The sequence below is a fragment of the Sorex araneus genome, chromosome 10, assembly GCF_027595985.1.
Source record: "Sorex araneus isolate mSorAra2 chromosome 10, mSorAra2.pri, whole genome shotgun sequence".
In the NCBI taxonomy this organism is placed as follows: Eukaryota; Metazoa; Chordata; class Mammalia; order Eulipotyphla; family Soricidae; genus Sorex; species Sorex araneus.
Window position 1 is genome coordinate 23,986,184 of NC_073311.1, and position 22,320 is coordinate 24,008,503.

The following is a 22,320-nucleotide window of genomic DNA, read 5'->3' on the forward strand; positions in this document are numbered from 1 at the left end:
GAGGAAGTGGTACAGTAGTGTTAGAGAAAAGTAGAGGGCTTAAAGAAGTCACCTTGCATGTGGCCAACCCCAGTTCAATCACAGCACTGCATATGGTCTTCTGACCACAAGAAGTGATTCATGAGCACAGAGCTAGGAATCACCCCTGAGCACTGCCAAGTGAGAACCAAAAGCATTCTTCCCCCAATACTTTTATTGCTGTGGGGAAAGGATGGGAAAATAATTTGAGGAAATACCCACTGATTCAAGGCAGACATCAGCTGCCTTTGGAAATGTACTCTTGACCCACTCAGGATGGAGCAAGACAATTTAAAGGCACTGACCTAAGTAACAGAGCTAATTCAAAACTGAGAATGGGGGATGGAGCAAAAGGACAGTGTGTAGGATACTTACCTTGCATGCACTCAATCTAGGTTCAATCCCCAGCACTCCTAAGTATCCTGGAACCATTCAGTATAGCTAGGAGTGATCCCTGAGAATACAGCCAAGGAAAGCTCTGAGCACTGCTAGTTGTGGCCCAAAAGTTAAAAATTAAAATAAACAAATTTAAATTAAATTTTAAAAACAGATTGGAGAAGGGAAACTGCAGCTCCTCAACCCCCTCTTTCCTGGATTCTACATGAGCATCACCAGAATTAACAAACAGAAACATCTGTGGGTTGCTAAGAAAGGCACAAGAATGGAAACTACTCCCAGCCCTATATGATGAAAGGTGCAGGTTGAACAGGGATATTTAGACAGGCTTTTTCGCAACCCCAAACTCACACAAAGCACAGCAGAGATACAATTCTAAAGCAGAGGAAATTTAAGCCTGTGCTGTACCGTAGATGTTACTGAGTCGATTTGCATATTATTAGATGATTGCATAGTAGTCATCTCTGCTACTCGGATGTTCTGTTCACCAGGAATGGTCATTTATGAACATACATTCCATTTACCTTAGGTTTTTATCCACTCCGCCCCCCCAAGAAATATGTGAGACTAAATCAGTAATTGAAAGACACACAATTACTGGAGACCAAAAGAATCAACCACTGAGAATTTCAAGTAAGTGAATTTCTAGATTCAAAGTAGTCAAAACCCTTGTGCACTGGAGAAGGATCAGGTGTTTCATCATTGTATGACCAAGACTTAAACTGAAAACTTTGTAACTGCTTTCACGGTGTTTCAATAAAATACATTAATTAAAAAAACAAACAAAGTAGTCAAAACACTTACAATGATAATTACTTACATATTAAAGGATCAATTTTTAAAAAAAATCTAGAGATAAATAAAATACAGAAAAACTTCAGCATAGAAACGAAGACAAATAAAAGAATGCAATAGAAATGTTATAAATAAAACATGATGTTGGAGCTTAAAAACCATCTTAGCCAGGGCCACCAGACAGATGTTAAAGCCCAAGATACCTCGGAAAGCCATAACCAAAGAGGTGATATAGCTGCTACAAAAGGAACCATTTGAGAGAGAAAAGACGATAACATTCTGGTTTCTCCATTCCTCCAATCCTGCAGATTTCTACAAAAATTGCCTTTGTTCAAACATAACCTGAAGCCAATGACACATAAAAGACAGGGAAGTATGTTCTATAAGGATCTCTACAATAGGAGGGCAGAAAAAAGAAAAAAAATTAAATAATCTTGAGGCAAATTGGAAGCCAGCCTCTATTATAGAAACATTGAATGGGATAACATCAAAGTAGTCTCATGATGAATCACTTATATTTTTCATAAAAATTTTTACAATTTCAAGAACAAATTAATTTTTAAAGCTAGAGATTCTAAAATACTATTAATATGTGCTAGAAAGAACGCTAGCATAAATCTTTGCGAGGAAATTTTATAAGCATTATTTTTATGTACAAAGTGATCTTTTTATTTTGGGGTGTGGATAAAAATAAGTGTGTGCATTTTTTAACAGAAAATATGCCCTTAGTGGGTGTAGTCATAGACTACACACAGCAGAGGAGCAGAGAATTAAGGATAGGTGAGTAGAAATGATGCACTTTTTTATATAGGAAAAGGAATGGGAAAATCTGAATGGAGTATCTCAAAGCTCAAAGAGTGTATCAAAGTGTCTACAATGCTAAATTTTTCAAACAAAATGGAAAGAGTACTATGTATTCAAGAAGTACTTACAAGAAGATAAACAAAAAATAAATTAGAAAACGACAGTAAAATAACTAAAATCTAATGACACAAAAAGAATATCTTGAAATAATACCAGGAGTCAAAATATATGAAGACGCTACATTTAAAATTTTAGAACTACTTCTTGTCAGAATGCAGGCAAACTAGAAAAAAGGACATTTACTAAAAAGGGGAAATAATTACTGAATATATATTTATCCAAGATTATATTTAAAAATATAATATGGCCCTGTATGGTTTAGGACAGCAAAATTGAGATTCTATGGTAGTGAAAAGACAGAATTATGAATCAGTGAAAGATTGATACTTATTATTGATACAGCTTAGTTGATAATTTTATGATGCTGATGGATTAGATAAATTGCAGCATTTCCAACAAATAGAAATGGAGTAGGTAGAAATCAATATGAGAAAAAATAACAGTGATACATGATCCAGAAAAATTAGCTACTAATGGGCAGAGGTCTGCCTTTGAATTAAAACAATGAAATATCTGTAAAAACTTGAGAATGGGACTCAAAAACCAAGAATGGGACTCAACCCACTTTAAGCAAGTGTACTTGCTTCAATGAAAGTACACATACGATATGTAGAAGCAGGACATGAGGGACATTCCCAAGCAGGGCCTGACCATACCCAGCAATCCTCAGGGGTCACCAGTGCTGGAATTGGTGATGCTGGTCTCAGGAGGGCATATGTCACGGGGGATCTTTGCTTCTCACGGGTGAGGCAAGTACTTTATTACTTGAACTATCGCCTGGGGTAGGAGAAATTTTGTGACCCAAAGAAAAAAATCTGAGAATGAAAAGTGAAAAGGAAAATTTCATATGATCCATCCATCCCCACTTTGGAACAGTTTCGAAAAAGCCCATAAATAAATTGAAGAAATGTATGCAACCTATATTTATCGAAGCACTTTAAAAAAAAAGCGCTGTAACAGTGGCAAAGAGCTGGAAGCAGCAGTGGACAGAGAGTGGAATGGAAGGAAGATTCCATATGAAACACTGCCAAGCACTAAAAATGAAGATGGCATAATGTATTTTGTAGCATTGTGGATGGAATTTGAGGGTACTCTGTCAGAAAAAAAAACATGGATCAGACAGAAAAATATAAATACTGTATGGATTCAATCAGGGGGTAAGGAAGCGTACATAAAATGAAAATAATTAAACAAAAACAATAAAAACAATGACACGAAATTTAGTGATTATCAGAGAGGAAGGGAAGAGGGAGGGGACAGGTGGCTGAGGGGATTGAGCTAATGGGGTCAGATTTGTGGTGATAAATGAAAATTAGAACCATGGTAGAAAGTAGATGGTAATATATATGGATGTTGATTTAAAAGACTACGCGAAATCCAAAAAATATTAAAAATCAATTTATCATTAATAAAAAAGGATACTAGTGGTACATAGGGATGACCAAAATAAATAAAACACACTGCATGCTCACATCAACTCCAAGTGAAACTGACAAATTCAATCAATTTGCTCGTGGTGTAAAACATTCAGTATACATTTACAACCCATATATATGGTGCTGTATGAATAAGCCTCACTGTATCCACCACCAAGTTTTTTGGGGGGGAAATCTACCAGATGTCCTCAGAACTGACTCCTTGTTCTGCACTCCTGATGGCAATGGAAGATCCCAGTGATTGAACCTGGGTAGGCTGTGTGCAAAGCAAGTGCCTTACCGGCTGTGCTATCTCTCTGTCCTGAACCACCACCAAATTTTTAGAGACATTTACATCATCGAAATCAGTAATGAATACCAAATCAGTTAAGTAATTTAAAATTAACAATACCAGTATTGATGAGGAGATGGAAAAGTCCATATCAATAATCTATGCATTGGTATAGATGTAAAATAATATATCAATTTGTAAAGCAGTTCTCTACTTGCTAATAAAATTAAAGACATACATAACTGACAACCACTTGAAAGCATCTACTCAAGATAAGTGTTTATAACAAATCTGTCCATAGTAGCTAAAAACTAGTGATGACCTAATGTTTGTAAGTTGGCACCTGGGCAAATATATTGCAGTATTTCTTATAAATGAATACTAATTAGTAACACACTGAAATATACCTCTGATGGATGAAAATACTCTTAATTATGCTAAGTAAAACTGTACTGTGAAAAACTTACAAGAAATTCTCAAAACCTCAAAACTATCATGACAGATGACAGTTGTCAGGGTTTGAGAACCAAGGGTGGGTCTGAATAAAGGGCAATGGGAAATTTGGGGGATAATTAGAATGTTCTATATTGTGATTGCAATTAAAATGTAATCAAACTACATACTTCAAAATTGTCAAGATTCACTATGAATTATACGAAATTTTTTATCAAGTAATTGAACATAATGTACTAGCATCATTATCTTGTTTACCTGCTTAGGAATTATCTAAGCTTTTTTGTTTTTGTTTTTTTCCCTTTTGTGTCTCATGATTCTTAAATAGAACTCCCAAAGTCAAAGAAGCACTAAGAAAATCAACTGAGTGTGGTCATTAAAACTGTAACAAATAGGAGATAGCAAAAATTCTTACATCAAGAAGATGAAAATTAAATGTACATTTCGAGAAGGTGAAATGGTTTGGTAATCAGGAATAATTGGTATGGGTAGTTGCAGGATATAAGCTAAGAAAACTGTGTTACATAGTCAAACTGAATGAGGGAAAAGCAAGTAATAAAAGGATACCTAGGATACACTTGACCCTATTTGAGAATGTCACAAAAGAAAATAAATTGAAGGGGTAGTAAGAAGAGGCAGACTGGAAGCAATAGGGACAGGGTCAACACATGTCCAGTGCAGTGGTATAGTGTATGTACCTTTCTAAACACAGAGCTAACTAAACTGAAAGCAAGAGACAGAAATCCCCAACCAAACTTAAAAGATTCCTGTAAGGAGGCAGGTGCATGCAGGAACAGGATTGGGAGGCAATGGTGAGGAAAGGATGGCAAGAGGAAGGGAGGGGAGGAGTAGAATAAGGAATAAAGGGGGAGAGGAGAGAGATAAGGGGGGAGGAGGGAGGGAAGGAGAGGATATGGAGAGGTGAGGAGATGGAGAGGTGAGGAGATGGAGAGGAGAAGAGATGGAGAGGAGAGGATGGGAGAGAAGAGGATGGGGAAGAGGAGAGGAGGGAATGGGAGGAGAAGAGGGAAAGAGTGGAGAAGGAGGGGAAGAGGGGAGAGAAAACAGAGAGGAAAGGAGAAAATCAGAGGAGGGGAGAGGAGAATTAGAGGAGAGGGAGGAGAGGAGAGGGGAGGGGAGGGGAGGGGAGGGGAGGGGAGGGGAGGGGAGGGGAGGGGAGGAGGGGAGGGAGGGGAGGGGAGAGGGGAGGGAGGGGAGGGGAGGGGAGGAGAAGAGGGAGAGGAGAGGAGAGGAGAGGAGGGGAGGGGAGGGGAGGAGGGGAGGGGAGGGGAGGAGAAGAGGGGAGGGGAGGGGAGAAGAGAGGAGAGGAGAGGAGAGGAGAGGAGGGGGAGAGGAGAGGAGAGGAGGGGAGGGGAGGGAGGAGGGGAGGGGAGGGGAGGAGAAGAGGGGAGGGGAGGGGAGAAGAGAGGAGAGGAGAGGAGAGGAGAGGAGGGGAGAGGAGAGGAGGGGAGAGGAGAGGAGAGGAGAGGAGAGGAGAGGAGAGGAGGGGAGAGGAGAGGGGAGGAGGGGAGGGGAGGGGAGAGGGGAGGAGGGGAGGGGAGGGGAGGGGAGAGGAGAAGAGGGGAGGGGAGGGGAGGGGAGGGGAGGGGAGAGGAGAGGAGGGGAGAGGAGAGGAGAGGAGAGGAGAGGAGAGGAGAGGAGAGGAGAGGAGAGGAGAGGAGAGGAGAGGAGAGGAGAGGAGAGGAGAGGAGAGGAGAGGAGAGGAGAGGAGAGGAGAGGAGAGGAGAGGAGAGGAGAAGAGAGGGGGGAGAGGAGAGGAGAGCAGAGGAGAGGAGAGGAGAGGAGAGGGGGGAGAGGAGAGGAGAGGAGAGGATGCACAAAGAGAAGCATATCATCTTGGGCTAAATTTTAGGCAGTGGGAGAAAGAGGAACAGGAGATGTAACAATATCATATGCTACATGGCAGATTACCAAGATGAAATTAGGTCATTAGATTCAATTATTGCAGTTCCAAATATAATTCCCAAACATTGTTATAGTTGAGGAGTTGAAATAATTTCACAGAAAATAAAAGTGAGAAAGGGAGTTGAGAAACTAGCATGAGGATATCAAGTACTTTTGAAAATTCTGATTATATACAGAGCTATTGACTCAAACAAGAAGGGACAAACTAGTCAGGAAAGGTGTTAAACTCTAGGCCTACCTGAAAGTAGAGAAATAAATTCAAGGAAGTGATAGCTCCAGGAAAAAGAAATATCAGAAGGAGTATCTGAATATTTAATGGTCCCTGAGGAGTTAGAAGAGAAAGGAGAGTGATATTACATGTGAAAAACAAGAGGGAGAGTTGGGAATGTATTATCATTCGGAATATGGGGAAGTTTATTCTTCCTTCAGGGAAAATTGAAAACTTTAAGAGAAAAATAACTTCATTGAATAATCAAAACTTACTTCATTTCCTTTTTATTCACAACACTTTCCCCTTTCCTTCTACTTGATTATTTTAAGACCAGCTTGCCTTGGAATATGCAAATTTAGGGCTGAAGGCTGTAATAAACTAGGAATTTTAACTATACTCACTAAATCAGATTACAATGAACCCTCCTATGAGTGTATAAATCAGGTTTAATTTTATAGGTTCAGAAACCAAAATTCTGTATCAGATTCAAAGAACGTTTAAAAGTTATAAAGTTAGTTTTAACCAGCATTCTTTCTTAAAAATGCATCGTGTCACAAAATAAAAATATTTGTAAATATACTGTTCTTTACCTCAATGATACTAAAATCCATTATTATAGTCTTCTGAAGATAGCAACTTCTTAGGATTAATTTTATTTTTTAATTTTTTTTTATTTTTTTGCTTTTTGGGTCACACCCAGCAATGCTCAGAGGTTACTCCTGGCTTTGCAATCAGGAATTACTCCTGGTGGTGCTTGGGGGACCATATGGGATGCCAGGGATCGAACCTGGGTCGGTCGTATGCAAGGCAAACGCCCTACCTGCTGTGCTATTGCTCCGGTCCCTAGGATTAATTTTAAAGAGGGATTTTTCCAGTCGTAGCTTAGACTAGACAAACAGCCATTATAATCTTAGGTCTAAGTTAGACCTAAGTGGTTTTCCATAAACCACTAGCAGGTTGTTTGCCTTTCTGGACCTAGATACCCTTCTTTCTAAAGTAATGGCATACAGGTGTAAAGTTCTTAGAGTGCATTCCAGTGTATACAGTTCTTAGAGTGTATTCCAATATCCCAGCTTTATAATGCTATGAACCTAAAAACAGTGAAAGATCAGGTACATCACCAGGATTGGATAATTTTTGGTCTGATTGCCTGTGGGTTTACATCTTCCTTTAGTTTCCAATTGAAAAAAAAACCACAGGCAAACACATATGTAACAAGGTCTACTTTCCAAATAAATATGTATACATATATGTAAAAATAGTGTATTTATTTCAACTGGCAATGAAATAAAAACAGAATCCTACTGAGGTTTACATACATATATTTTATAGTATTTCCATTTCAACTGGCAATGAAATGAAGAACAGAATCCTATTGAGGCTAATTATACATAGAAGCTGTCAAAGGCAACTTGGACTAGATTTATGGTCTTTAAATTTGCCATTGGCAACTTGTTTGAATGTTCTATTTCTAGTAAAATTTAGATAAAAATAAATATAAAGTAAAAATAACTGAAGATCAAAGAAACAGTAGCTTCAGAAAATTCCTCTAAATGCATTCCTAGGATTTTGTTTTTTGCAAAAACATCACGTTTATGAAGCCTTGAATGCTGATATATTTAACTCATGAATTCTTTATTGAAAAACATAATAATAATAAATCTGTTATATCCACTAGGTGAGCAATTCACCTTGGTTTCCCACTCAAACTCTCTTTCCTTCAGGCATGCATGCACGTTATTTATTTCTAATGCGCTTTTTCTCTCGTTTACTTCTGTATTGGCTTGTATATTTTTTCTTCACTCTCCCACCTGGATTCTTAAAATAACCTATATCCTTACCAGGTTCTTTAATTCTTATCTGTTATCTCTCAACTTTCTAAATAGTGAATTACTTAAATATATACATATATTATCATATCAATCTGCCATATAATTGAATTTAAGATTTCCTATGCACCTTGAGATAAAAATCCAAACTCTTAAAACAATCAATATAATACAGTTATAGCCTCTCCAATCATATTTAACATTAGTTTCCCCCTAGCCATGTGTAGGACCTCTGTTCACTATCTTAATTTCCCAGGGGTACTATAACAAATTATTCACAAAATTGGAATCTAAAACATCAGAAAGTGCTTCACTCACAGTGGAACTTCCTGCACCACAAGTACACAATCAGAAGGTTTGGTTCTTTCTAAAAGCTCTGAGGGGAATCTAATTTTTCTGCTAGTTTCTGGTGGCAGGAATCCTTAGTATTCTATTTTATAAGTATATGGGCCCAATCTCTATCTCAATTTTCACATAGCATTCAACTCTGTATGTCTCTCAGCATGCTTACACAAAATCATTGGTTAGGGAGTGTTGAGTCCACGTCAAAGCTGGCATGAAATCATCTCAAATCCTAAATTAGCTGCATCTGCGAGAATAGCACTTTCAAATAAATTCATATTTCAACATTTAAGGTACTTATGAATTTTAGGGGAGTGGTGAATTACTTAATCCGCTACACTCCTGATGTAATTACATATGCCTAGAGCATTTATCACCTACTCTCCAGATCACTCACCTATCTTCTTTGATTTGTAACTCCATAAAGCAGTGATAAGAGCTTACTCAGGTGCTTAGGGGATCATACTTGGTGTTGGGGAACAACACAGGCCGGTAGCTGCTTTCAGTACTTTCAAGGCAAGCACTTTTTTCACCGTACTATTTCTCTGGTCTCTCGTCATCACTGTCACTGTCACTGTCATCCCATTGCTCATCGATTTGTTCGAGCGGGCACCAGTAATGTCTCTCATTGTGAAACTTATTGTTACTATTTTTGGCATATCCAATATGCCACGGGAAGCTTTCCAGGCTCTGCCGTGGGGGCGAGATACTCTCGAACACGGGTCAGCTTCCTGAAAGGCAAACGCCCTATCACTGTGCTATCGCTCTAACCCTTCTGTCATCTTCATTATATATGTATATAATGTATATATATATACACACATTGATATGAAAATGGTTTTCAAGAATGCAATTTATTTTTTTTTTATTTTAAGAATACTATGTGAGGAGTTCATGCCCAATTCAATCAGCTTAATCAATGGCTGAACAAATAGCAGTACTCATACATTATTTAGAAAAAAAAAGAAAATACTCTGTTACCACAGCACACCTATGAACAAAATGTCAGTATTCCCCAACAGAATACAAAGGATCCTTCTCATCCACTCCCATCCTGTTTTGGTTTATTTTCATTGAACACTGATTATAACCTTACCTTGATCTTTATCAAATACCATCTTTATATACCACATATGAGAAAAACAATCTAGTATTTGTCTTTTTTCCTTCTAAATTCACTTAGCGTGACACCCAAGTCACTTTCTCAGAATGACCTTTCTTAGTTACACTTCAGAAACACTTGAAGCCTTGGCAGATCTTCAATAACAATACAGCTGAAATGCCCTGCCCTAAACCTTCTGATTAGGAGGCTATTTTGAAAATAAAATTCTTTGATGTCTCTACCAATCTTTAGAGTTGTTTTAATTAATATAGCATTAATTTCTTAAATTAAATATATAAATGCAATTTCTTAAATTTCTTAAATTAAACTAAGCTGTGAATTTAAGTCAATGCCTTGAACACTTCAGAATTATATGCTTTAAAGTTTAAAACAGAATTTCCCAAACTTAGTCTGTCACCCAACCTATTCAGGAGAACAAAAAAGCAAAAACCCTACTCAGCTCCCCACCCCCACCCTGCCCTTTCTGTAAGCAAACAGAGGCTACTACCTCCCATGGATCTTTTTAGTAGTCCAGGGGGCAATGTTGCCCTATTTGGGAAAGAGTGGTCTGGAACCTCCCCCCACCCCCCCTCTCTCCCTTCCTCCCTCCATCTCTCCCTCCTCTCTCTCCCTCTGGATCCCTCCCTCTGTCTCTCCTTCCTCCTTCCTCCCTCCCTCCTCCCTCCCCTCCCTATCTATCTCCCTCCCTCCCTCCCTCTCTCTCTCTCTCTCTCTCTCTCTCTCTCTCTCTCTCTCTCTCTCTCTCTCTCTCTCTCTTTCACTCTCTCTTTTTTTTTTTTGACCAGGAGGGAAGTGGTTTGGGGAAATCTCAGCTGTTCTGCCCAAGGGTCACTCCTGACAGGGCTAAGGGATATGGAAGGCAGGAATGGAAACCTGGTTGGACATTTTCAAGGAAGCTTCCTGGCCTTCAGTTACATGTTTTAACTCAATGCTACTTAAAACGTTTTCAAAAATACTGAATATTCAATATTTTATGCTGGAAATTTTCTTTAGACTGGTATGAAGTTCCAACATAAAATCATATAAATGTGACAATTGCAAATAACGCGTTCCAGACATTTAGCTATTTTTTTTTAAATCGTATGAATATAAAGCCTTACCAAATTACCACTAATAGTGTATGTATTTTGGTGATCAATTATAGAAGCAAAGATTCACAAAGTATCAAGACAAAAAAGTACTGATTTTTAAATCTTCATTCTATAGATAATTATCTCCCCAGATAATAAGTGTGGCATTGTGTCTTATTCTTTTCACTTGCAAAACATTCTTTAAAATATATAAATACATCAATACTTGCAGATTTCTTTTCCTAAGAACTGTCCTATTTTTAATTATCTGGGATAAGCAATATATCACACAACTTTCTGAAACCATCTACTTTCCACTTTTCAACAAAGAGCAATAATTACTTATTTGTTGCATTTTTGTTTGGGAGTCATATCAGGCATTGCTCCAAGGATCATACAGTGTTGAGAATTGAACCCAAGTTCCCACTTGCAAAGAATTTGCTCTAGCCCTTTGAGCTATCTCAAGCCCCAAAATCACATTTCTTTTTGTTTTAGTATTTTTCTTTTTTTTCTTGACAAGTTGAATACAGTTTTATTGACAACAAACCAACAGCTAGGAATATGGGAAACTCAAGAACTTAAACCATCTTAAAATTGCATTTAACAAAAGATTCATCTTAATAAGTTGGTATGGTCAGTGAAAAAAATGCATTTGGGCATTCAAACCTTTGAAGGAGTGGGCTAATAATGCTAAAATATTTTTTAATGGATGTAATTCTAGGTGTCAAACATGCAAATATTTAAAAGGGAAATTATATTTAACTAAATAAAAAAGAAGTGAATAAAGAAGCATGAGGAAAGTATAATTAAAAGAAATATTTGTGGAATATATCAAATTAACCTAGCCTTATATATATGTGGTATTTGTGGTAAGCCTTACTATGTACAGGCTCATCTCTGTACAATAAATGCATAGTGAACTTCAGTACCTTACAGACATCCTCATGGGTCTACACAGGCAAGAAAAGTAATTGAGTTTCTGAATACTTATTTAATTAAATAATAAAAGAGTAAATATTATGTTCACTTTTGTACCTATGTTCAAATTTTATGAAAAATAAATCACTGTATCTCATACTTATGATAGGATTATTTATTATATGCAATCATAGTATGAATATATTATATCATCATAAATAAATGCTTATACGGGGGAAGCTGCCAGGCAATTTGTTATGATTCATGGTCATTGTCATTGAGGTCTGGTGTTGAGGCATTTTGAGGAGCAGAATTTCTGAGGCCACCTGCTCCACTATGGCAGGACTTAGGTCCTCCAGGGTTATTCTAGGAAGTGCTTGTGGGGCTCTTGTGAAGGCAGAAATCAAAGTCAAGTTCTGGTACATAAAATGCAAATAACCCTAGACACTGAGCTATCTTCTTAGCCCCCATAAGTGCTGATTTTTTAAATTTTGTTTCTACATTTTGTTTGCTTCTATCTAGAATGATCATATTTTTCTCCTGAGGGGTTACATTTCCTGAATTGCAAAATTATAAAATTTCTTTAAATAGATGCTTCCATTTCTAAAAAACAACAGCAACAAAAAAATTAGATGCTGAGGTACTACCCTTATTGATCTCTGAATTTAACTCAGTAACATTTTAGTTTAATATGTCAAACTTAGTTTCATGTTTTCCTTAGTGTCATGTTTCTCTAAGATTCATGTCACCTAAATTCTGAGGGTGACTTCAGGAATAGTCCTTATATAAATTCCCCTCCCTAGGAGCATAGGCAAACACTGATTGGCTTCTAAGCAAATATAATAAATGTAAATTGTTCCCATGATTTTATCATAAACATATGTGCATATATAATATTTACATAAACATTTAGAATTCTATGATATACTTTGCTAACACCAGTATATTTATGATTCTGAAATTTTATTTTTGCATTAATTTTCATTTTTCACATTGACATCTATATGTAGTATAAAATTAATTAATATAACATCCATTTCAATTTGGCTATTTCCCATTTATATTTACAAGATTAAGTAGCACTGTTATATCTTTATATAAAAGTTCAAATAATTATGTTTATTATGTTAAATTTTTATTAATTTCTAAGCCTTAAGAAAATGGTGATATGAGATATAGTGAAATTTTATTTTTAATTTTAGACTGGATTGTCTAAAGTGGAAAAAGCAGTCATTCATGTTTTAAACTGATAGAGGAAAGGAAAAGTAGAATAAGCATTCTCCACAAACTTCCCATCATTCTTCAATCAAAACAAAAATGATTTCTGTAAACTAGAATATAAGAATCAGGAAACAATCTATCAATTTTCATTTCCATGAATGTGTTTACTGAAGTATTATTTTGTGTATTGTATTTGTTGAAGTGTTAATTTTTTATTTTGTAACTTTTTCTATATTCATAATTTTACAAATGTGATTCAATAATTTCTAATACCTTTCTTTGAAAAATAATTTAATAGTCTATCAAAACCTTTTGCTATGTGGTAATCTTGAATTGACTGATTTTAGTTGAAAGCAAGAATTCTGTACAGTCTTCACTTTAAATTACTATGAATACATAATCAGTAAATTAAAGTGAATGCATAATCATAGTAAGTTAAAGTGAAGGGATCTTTAAAAGATCCCTTTTTAAAATGCCTGTAGTGACTATAATTAATGCTAAGTGGGACAAAAAGAATATGCCTGAATTTTTAGTATTTAACTTGTTAATTCATAGTCCCAATCCCATGAAAGGACTGTCTAGCTATTAAAATATAGCTAGGGCAAATTGTTTTCCTCTCAGTTGTGTTTTCTCAGAGACAAAAGTTCAAGGGAAGGGGGCTGGAGTGATAGCACAGCGGGTAGGGCGCTTGCCTTGCACGCGGCCGACCCGGGTTCGATTCCCAGCATCCCATATGGTCCTGAGCGCTGCCAGGGGTAATTCCTGAGTGCAGAGCCAGGAGTGACCCCTGTGCATCACCGGGTGTGACACAAAAAGCAAAAAAAAAAAAAAAAAGTTCAAGGGGAAAGCCGTAGGGGCAAAGACTCCTTAATGGTCCTGTGTACCTTACAAATACAATCAGGGAAATAAAAGCAATCCCAAACCAAAAAGGTTTAGTTTCTTACCAGCAAAGATATGACAGACACAAATGCTGGAAAGGGATAATGTTTATTATGTTAAATTTTTGTTAATTTCTAAGCCTTTAAGAAAATGGTAAATGGTGATATGAGATAGAGTGAAATTTTATTTTTTAATTTTAGACTGGATTGTTTAAGGTGGAAAAAGCAGTCATTCATGTTTTAAACTGAATTATTGTAAATTAGTTTTTTTTCTCATTTTACAAAAGAGATTGAGTATCACCACATTGGTGGTTCTGTGGAAATCCAAGCGCAGTCCAGGGTTTGTGCAAGTCCTGAGGCCTCAGACCATTCTGGAATGATTTATCAGACTTTCTACTACTGCGATTCTTCTACAAAACAAACCTGAAAATGGACAGTATCTATGTCATCCTCGAAAAGAACTAATAAGCAACTATATAAACTTTTAAATAGCAATCTAAAAACCAATTTAAGGGTCAAAGTGACATTACAGTAGGTCAGGTGCTTGCCTTGCCTGTAGCTGATCTGCTTTTGATCCCTGGAGTCCAAAAAGGTTCCTAGAATACTGTCAGGAGTAATTCCTGAGCCCTGGACAAACCCCTGAGCATAGGTGAGTGTGACCCCAACGCCCCCCCAAAAAAATATGAAAGGAAAAGAAATTTGAAGTTGATATTCTAAATGACCTTTGCAATTAATTTTAAAGTATTTTACCATGACTAATGACACAATCAACTTTATTAACTGCTAAGGTATACTGCACTATTCATGAATACTATTGTAAGATAGATTCTTAATTTTTCTCCCATCAAGAATAAAGGTTTTGGAGCTAGAGAGACTACACAGTGGGGAAGGTACTCGAGTGGCTGACCTGAGTTCAATCCCTCATCAAGGCATTCCCCAAACTCTGTTACGAGTGAGTGCTACATATAATTACAAAACAAGCAAACAAATAAACAAAAAATAGGATAGGATAGAATACAATATAGGTCTTAACTGTACTCAAATTAGCTCTTCAATACCTGGCTAAATATTTGCTTCTCAAAGCAAAATTGAAAAGAATTAAATAAAATAGAATCCATCCATATATATTACTTATTTATGTACAACAAAAAGTAATCACTTTTCCATATCATTTTGTATCTATTGCTTATGTTTTATAAAGAAACAATCACTAAATATATAAAATCTATAGTACTGAATTGGTATATATATTTTTATTTTTTTAATAACTAGGTACTATTTTTCTAGAATTGTTTTAAATACTCAACAGATATTAGTGATGTGATAACTAAATAAAATTTGATATTTATAGTTTACATTTTAATTAGAAGCTATGTGTAGAATACTATACTTATCCATTTGTTCCTTCAGATAAACTTGTAAATTATATGCAGCTAATCATAATTAGTAAAAATAAAAATAGTTCTACTAAATTTTTTAAAATATAATTAGAGGGGGCTGGAGTGATAGCACAGAGGGTAGGGCGTTTGCCTTGCACTCGGTCGACCCGGGTTCGATTCCCAGCATCCCATATGGTCCCCCGAGCACCACCAGAAGTAATTCCTGAGTGCATGAGCCAGGAGTAACCCCTACGCAACACTGGGTGTAACCCCCCAAAATATATATACGTATATATATATATAATTACAAATCAGCCTTTTAATTAAAAATTACAGAGATTATTGTATCTGCATCATCTTTTATATCAAGATATATTCATATGTTAATGTACATATATATCTGTTTTGTCATTATGCTACAAAATATAAAATTATGTTTTAAACGAAAGCAATGAAGAAAATACCAGGATATGCAGTGTTTTCAACTGAAATTATTTTATTACTTAGGCAGATCTATAATAGATCTTTTGGGGAAAAGTATACATAAAATAATTGATATTTGACTAAAGTTATAGAAACATGAGGCAGTATATATTAATTAACCTCAATGATTTATTTTTTTATTAATTGAAGTAATATATCCTTGCTAAAAGGATATAATCTGTGTGGAAGCACATAGTTACTTTACTTATAATTATTTAACTTTTTCACACACAATATTTCCCAGCACAAAATCATCACCAATAAAGACAAATAAGTCCATTCCATCAACGTATAGATTTTTCTCCACAATTTAAAAACAGAATGTTCTTATTTTCTTTTGTGAAAATTCTGCTATTATATAAAAGAGATTTAGAGTGTCCCATAGCCAAAATCAAATAGAAGCGTTCTATTTTCAGTGGGAGAAACCTATAAAATGATGGTGGGTTCCTCCAACAAATCTACAGAATGGGAAATATTTTTTACTATAAAATAAGGGTTTCACAAAGCACAGTGAAAAGTCAAAGCAGAAGGTAATAGTGGAAAGCCACATAAAGGAGATCAAAAACAGGACACAACAGGATGAACATACTAGAGAGAAATGACTGAGAGATGAATACTTAGATCCTACCAGGTCTACTTGAAGAGAATGCTTGCTTAGACAGAAATTTATTCCCTACCAGGTATATTTGAAGAATAAACTTGCTCAGATAGAAATTCACAAAAAGCAAATAAAATTTGAAACTACATTATTATATAAAAATCACACCTTATGGGGCCGGAGTCCCATAAGGTACAGAGGGTAGGGCATTTTCCTTGCACTTGGCTGACCCAGGTTCGATCCCCGGCATCCATATGGTTCTGCCCCTCCCCCAACACTGCCAGGAGTAATTCCTGAGTGCAGAGTCAGGAGTAACCCCTGAGCATCTCTGGATGTGACTCAAAAGACAGAAAAAAAAATCACACCTTATATACATTGATATTTGATTTATTTTACAACCCAAAAATGTAAACTATAAAGCTCAGAATGTGAATTATAAAAAAAGAATTTGGCCTCAATTACTTTGTTTGTTTTATGAAGTGACGTAGGGTTGGGTGTCACATGTACAGTGCTCATAAATTAGCTCCTGGCTCTGTGCTCAGAGATTTCTTCTGGCAATGTTTGGGGTACCATATGTGATGCTGAAGAATAAACAAGGTACAGAGTTAAGTGCAGAGAAAACAACTTACCCTTGTACTATCTCCCTGACCTCTGAATTCTTGCTGATGGTATTATTCTTATTTTCTGGGCCATATCTAGCCATACTCAGGACCCTCTCCTGGCTCTGACTCGGGACCACCATTTTCTGTGCTCAGGGGACATATACGGTGTGATACCAGGAATCTAACTAGCATCAGAGCAGCAACCATATTGGCCTTTACCTATATCCTATCTCTTCCTCCCTCAAATTACTTCTTTATGACTTGGTTTCTTAACCTGTGTCATAAATGAAAAAAACACCACATTTCTTACTTGATGGGTACATTCAATAAATTGCAACACAGGAGTGAAAATCATACTCAGGCAAGAGATATAATTCAGCAGGTAGGGAGCTTGCCTTGCACACAGCTGACAGGAACCTCCCTGCACTGCATGTGGTCCCCTGAGCATACACAGGAGTGATCCTTGAGAGTTAGGTGCAGGAGATAACCCTGAGCACAGTCAGACGTGGCCCAAAAACCATAAGAAAAAGAGAAAGAGGAAAAGAAAAAGAAAAAAAAGTAGTATACTATCCACTCTTCCAATGAGAGTAAAAACACTGCTATAATCTTCTCCATCTTCTCCATCTGAAATCCTTGACTGAGCACATTATGGTTCTATTTTAGAGAGTTAAAGGAATCGCAGGTCTAGGAACACAACATGTTAAGTACTTTTCCATAGAATGTGGACATATTTTTCAGCAATGTTACTCAGCAGTGTTACTTTGCTTTAGGAAATACAAGTTTTCATAAACAGTAAAATCTCTATTTCATATCTTTTAATTTTCTTCAGTTTTATTATTCATTGTTTTAATATCTATTTCACACTTTATTCTTTTGATGTGTTAGGGCTACCATTTTGGCTCATTCATTTTTTTTTTTTTTACTCCTAAAGGTCTACCATACACTGAACATTTTTCAAAGGCTTAGGCACTGACCTGTAAAAATAACCTCCTACCCCTTGCACAAAAATAAAAGAGACACATAATACAATAGACAACAACTTTATTTATGAAAACAATTCTTTCCTGTATTCAGTAAAAATATCTCTTAGTCAGGGTGACGTCTTCCATCTTCATGATGTTAGTAGCAACTTCCTCAGAGTCTAAAGTATTTAGACTCTGTTTAAGTATTTCTCGAGCAATTGTCTGGTAATCTAGGTATATCACACTACGGCTTGTAAATACAAAACAGAGCAGCAACTTCCCTATTCCATGGCTTAGTTGAGCCAGCTCACATTTGTCTGGGCACCTTCCCTTCTCCCACCTTTACTCAGATGTTTTCCTTCCTCGAGATTTAAAAAACACTCTTATTTTCTTCAAAATATATTTTGATGATATCAACTGTATTGATTGCAGTGATTGTTTGTCCAAATCATGGCTATAAATGCTACCTCTAAATTAAGAAATCATTCATGTAGCCCAGCTCAATTGAATATGTCAAAAACAAAATTCAACATTTATTTTCCAAAAACGTAGGTCATGTTTCAATTTTCTATGCAGTGTACTTCAATTTTCCTATTCATCTGATTGCCAAAGCAGGGAGCTCTCATTCAGGATTGTCTTCTTAATAAAATTCATGCTTTTCCTCTGAATAATCACCTTTTTCTGCACTTTCAATATGTCCTTATGTATCAGTCTGTTCCTCTCCATCCTTTATCTGTTATTAGAGTCATCCTAATATCTTTGTGACATCCTTGAAATTAATTAAAAAATCATCATGTCATAAAATGCTATCCTTGATTTTATAGTACAGTGAGACAGACAGCTTCCCAAAAATGAAATTTTCTATTTTCATTTTGTTATATATTCTTTGGATTCTGAAAGAGCCTCTTCACTTGTATCCTTGCTTCAGTTAGCCTTTTCTCTAAATCATTCTAGAACTAGAGTAAAAAAGCGTTTTTTTTCTGGGTGAGAGCAGATTAAGTAACTCTAATAATCCTCATGGTTTTTCATGATATCTAGTAGAGTACAAATTCCTTCTATGAATATCTTCACGTTCTATTTCATTGTTGATTTGGGGCCACACTCTGCTTTTTCTTACCTCTGTTCTCAGAGATGCGCCTAGCCAGGCCCCGGGACCATAGGTGGTGCAGGGGATTCAAAGGGTAGGCCATGAAAAAGACACTATCTTTCCAGCCCCTTTGTCACATTATTTCCTTAAATTCAACTATTAGACTCTATTTCTAACCCTTTCAATGCTTATTTTATATCTATCCAAGATGTATTCTCATATTGACATATGTCAAAAAGTCCACTTTCTCTGCTTATAATACCAAACGTATATTCCTCATTTGAGGAATTTCAGCTCAGCCTTTTTCAAGTTAAACATCATTTTCTACTTGCTTTTCTTGGTACATCACTTTTCACTTTCGTCTCAATCTCTGCTTAGATCGAACTGTTAGAGGTTTTATGAACCTGCTTACTCCTTATGTGTTTCTGAAATGAGGAACTGTTTGTTGTTACCACGGCTTATCAAATCTGACCAAATGCCCAGCGTGTAATGCAAGTTCAAATATACACTGAATTCTGAATAATATTCAGAACAAAAGATTAGAAGCATAAAAAGATTAATGTTCAGAAGTTGGATTAATTAATAATGAAGATTATCATATTTAATTACTTTTTATTTTAAATAGGTGAATATGTAATTCACTTTTACTGAATTATAAAAAACAGGTCTCTTTGAAGACTTAAATTTTAAGACCATTTACAATTTGAAAAATAAATAGCCAAATCTAAATAGCACCCTCAGGAAATTAAATATGCTTTCAATTCTGTGGAGTGTTTATCCAAATTCTAAGAACAATCAGAAAGACCATTAAAGTGAGAACAAAAAGTACAAAAATATGGGATATCTAGCTCTTCAGTGGGGAACATTCAGTGGAGAATGTCCAGGACAAGTGGGTTTATAAAAATAAAGGAGTTATTTAATCAAAGTAAAGAGAGTTTAAAGTGAAAATCATCTGCCACACAGGCAGGCTGGGGAGTGGGCGGGGGGGGGGGGGTTATACTGACGTTCTTGGTGGTGGAACATGTGCACTGGTGAAGAGATGGGTGTTTGAATGTGCACTGGTGAAGAGAAGGGTGTTTGATCATTGTATGACTGAGACTTAATCCTGAAAGCTTTGTAACTATCCTCATGGTGATTCAATAAAAAAAAAACATATGGATTAGATTAGTATTCTCCTATTCTCCACACTTCAGAAATAATAGGAATTATTAGCATTTATATAAAAAATGCAGAATAACAGAAAGTACTCAGTTACATCTGTGACAAATTCATGGATCTTACTACTAAAGATAACAAATAGAAAAGGAATAAACAAGGACCAAGTGGAAAAACTCCCATGCCATTTTTACTGTAAGTTCTGGATGTGAAAATGAAGAATATTTAATTCAAATACTGAGAAAAGTACAATGAAATATTACTACAATTTAAATAGTTCATAATCGGAACATTTTTTAAACCAAGTTTCAAGAAGACTTTTCATTGTATGGTTGTCTGGATCAGCACACTTTTATTGAGCAAATAAATTCTTATGGATTTGGAAATAGCCCATACTCCTGAAAAAATGCTAGCTCTAGATTAGGAATTGACCAACACCTCAGTAGCCTGTGGGCTCAAAACAAAACACTATTTTGTTGCTTCCACATGAACCTCTATATCCACAGCTTTTTCCATAAATAGATAAGGGATATAATAAAATATCTCACACTTTTTAGATAACATAGAATAGATAACACTTTTATCACTACTAACAGATAAGAAATATTTAATTTTGTTTTGAACAAGGAACAAATCCTTTCAAAACCATGTTTTCTAATTGTAAAAGGTTTTCAAAAGTCAGTGTGCAGGTGAGGTGGCATGTTAGAGGAAAAGAATTTTCTTCTCTAATAAAAGCTGAATGTTACATACATATATACATATATACACACACATATATTTGTATATATAAAGCTGAATGGTACATATATATATATGAACATCTACTTAGTCATCCAAATATATGGTTCGTCACCTACTCCACCTCCATTAGGGCTAGCCATAAATGCTTTACTATATACTTGCATCTTGCCTTATGCTGCAATATAATAGGTTCAGAAGATAAAAATAAGCAGCACTTTGAAGAGGAAAAAGAAATTCCTATATAAATTTTGACAGTGAAAATAAAAGGCAGCACCAGAATCTACAAGTTAGCCTTTTTCCAGAAGCAATCTGAACAGGTTGGATCATATCATGAGAAAAAGAGAAGGATTCAGGAAAGGCTACAACTGAAAGACTGCTGTTTCACTGCAGTAGTAATGTGATTCCATTACTGACCAAGATTCCCAGTTAAAGTATTAGTGAGAATAATTAACACTGGACGCTGAGAGTTCTGCATTAAAGTATACTGTACTAAGTGCAAACTGAGAAAAAAACGTATGTGCTATTTGATGAGATCAACTAATCTTATATCCTTACATATATAACATGAACATATTTTATCTCTATCATGAACTCACAGAAATGTTATTTTAATTACATTTTCTTAAGTCAGATCTTATGAAAGACTAAGATGTTCCCATACTAGATTATCCATCTCTTATTAATGCTTAAAAATAATAAAATTTAAAAACTTTAGAACACCATTGCTAATTGTCTAATAGTGCCTAACTAATGTAGGAAACAATAACTTAAGCATCAGCACTACTGATATTATGAGCTGACAAAATAATTTTCCCAGTAACTAGTAAACATATTGCCACCCAAACATATAAACATAGTTAAAATAGCAAACACTCCAGTTCAAAAAGATGTTAACTTTAGAATAGCCATTAAGCCTTTAAGGCACAAATATTTGTATATTCTACTAAAAATTTATTTATATTTCTAATGTCAATACATGGGAATTAATTTTAGAAGATACTGAAACTTCTAAGTTACCAAATAACACTTCAAAAGAAGTTTACACTTAGCATTAACTAAATTTCAAAAACTAATTATATATGGATCACTTTGTGTACACAGAATTCAAATTTGTCAATAATTAAATTTAATGAAGAATCTAACTTACCGGTGGCTCAGCCCCCTTAGAACCAGTCAGCCCTCCTAGGGATTCGATATCCTGAAAAGGGGAGAGGTGTTGATTGTAAAATGCTACTTAACATCATGCAAAATTTCCCAGTCCCACCGTGTAATTTTGGGATACAAAGTCAGGGCGCTCTACATATATTCTTTAGACAGTCTTACACAATGTAATTTAGCTATTCATATAGCTTTGCATATTTTCTTCAAGTCTGTACAGTAGTAGAAATATATATTTGTGAATATATATATACCCCTAAACATATTTGTTATTTTAAATTATGCAAAGAAAATGGCTCTAGATGAGAACAGATACTTTTGTTCTCTATGAAACGAAAGTTATG

General features: G+C 35.6%; 1 protein-coding gene across 17 annotated transcripts in view; it reads right to left on the minus strand.

Annotated features, from left to right (window-relative positions):
- Positions 1-22,320, minus strand: part of PPFIA2 (PTPRF interacting protein alpha 2) — a 469,663-nt gene that overhangs the window by 341,124 nt on the left and 106,219 nt on the right. For 12 of the 17 annotated variants that reach the window (XM_055118486.1, XM_055118484.1, XM_055118483.1 and 9 more), the window contains one exon: positions 21,966-22,016. The exons of the other annotated variants lie outside the window; for them this stretch is intronic. In XM_055118486.1, coding sequence (XP_054974461.1) covers positions 21,966-22,016 — 51 coding nt within the window. The remainder of the gene's footprint in view (positions 1-21,965; positions 22,017-22,320) is intronic. 17 annotated transcript variants of the gene reach the window in all.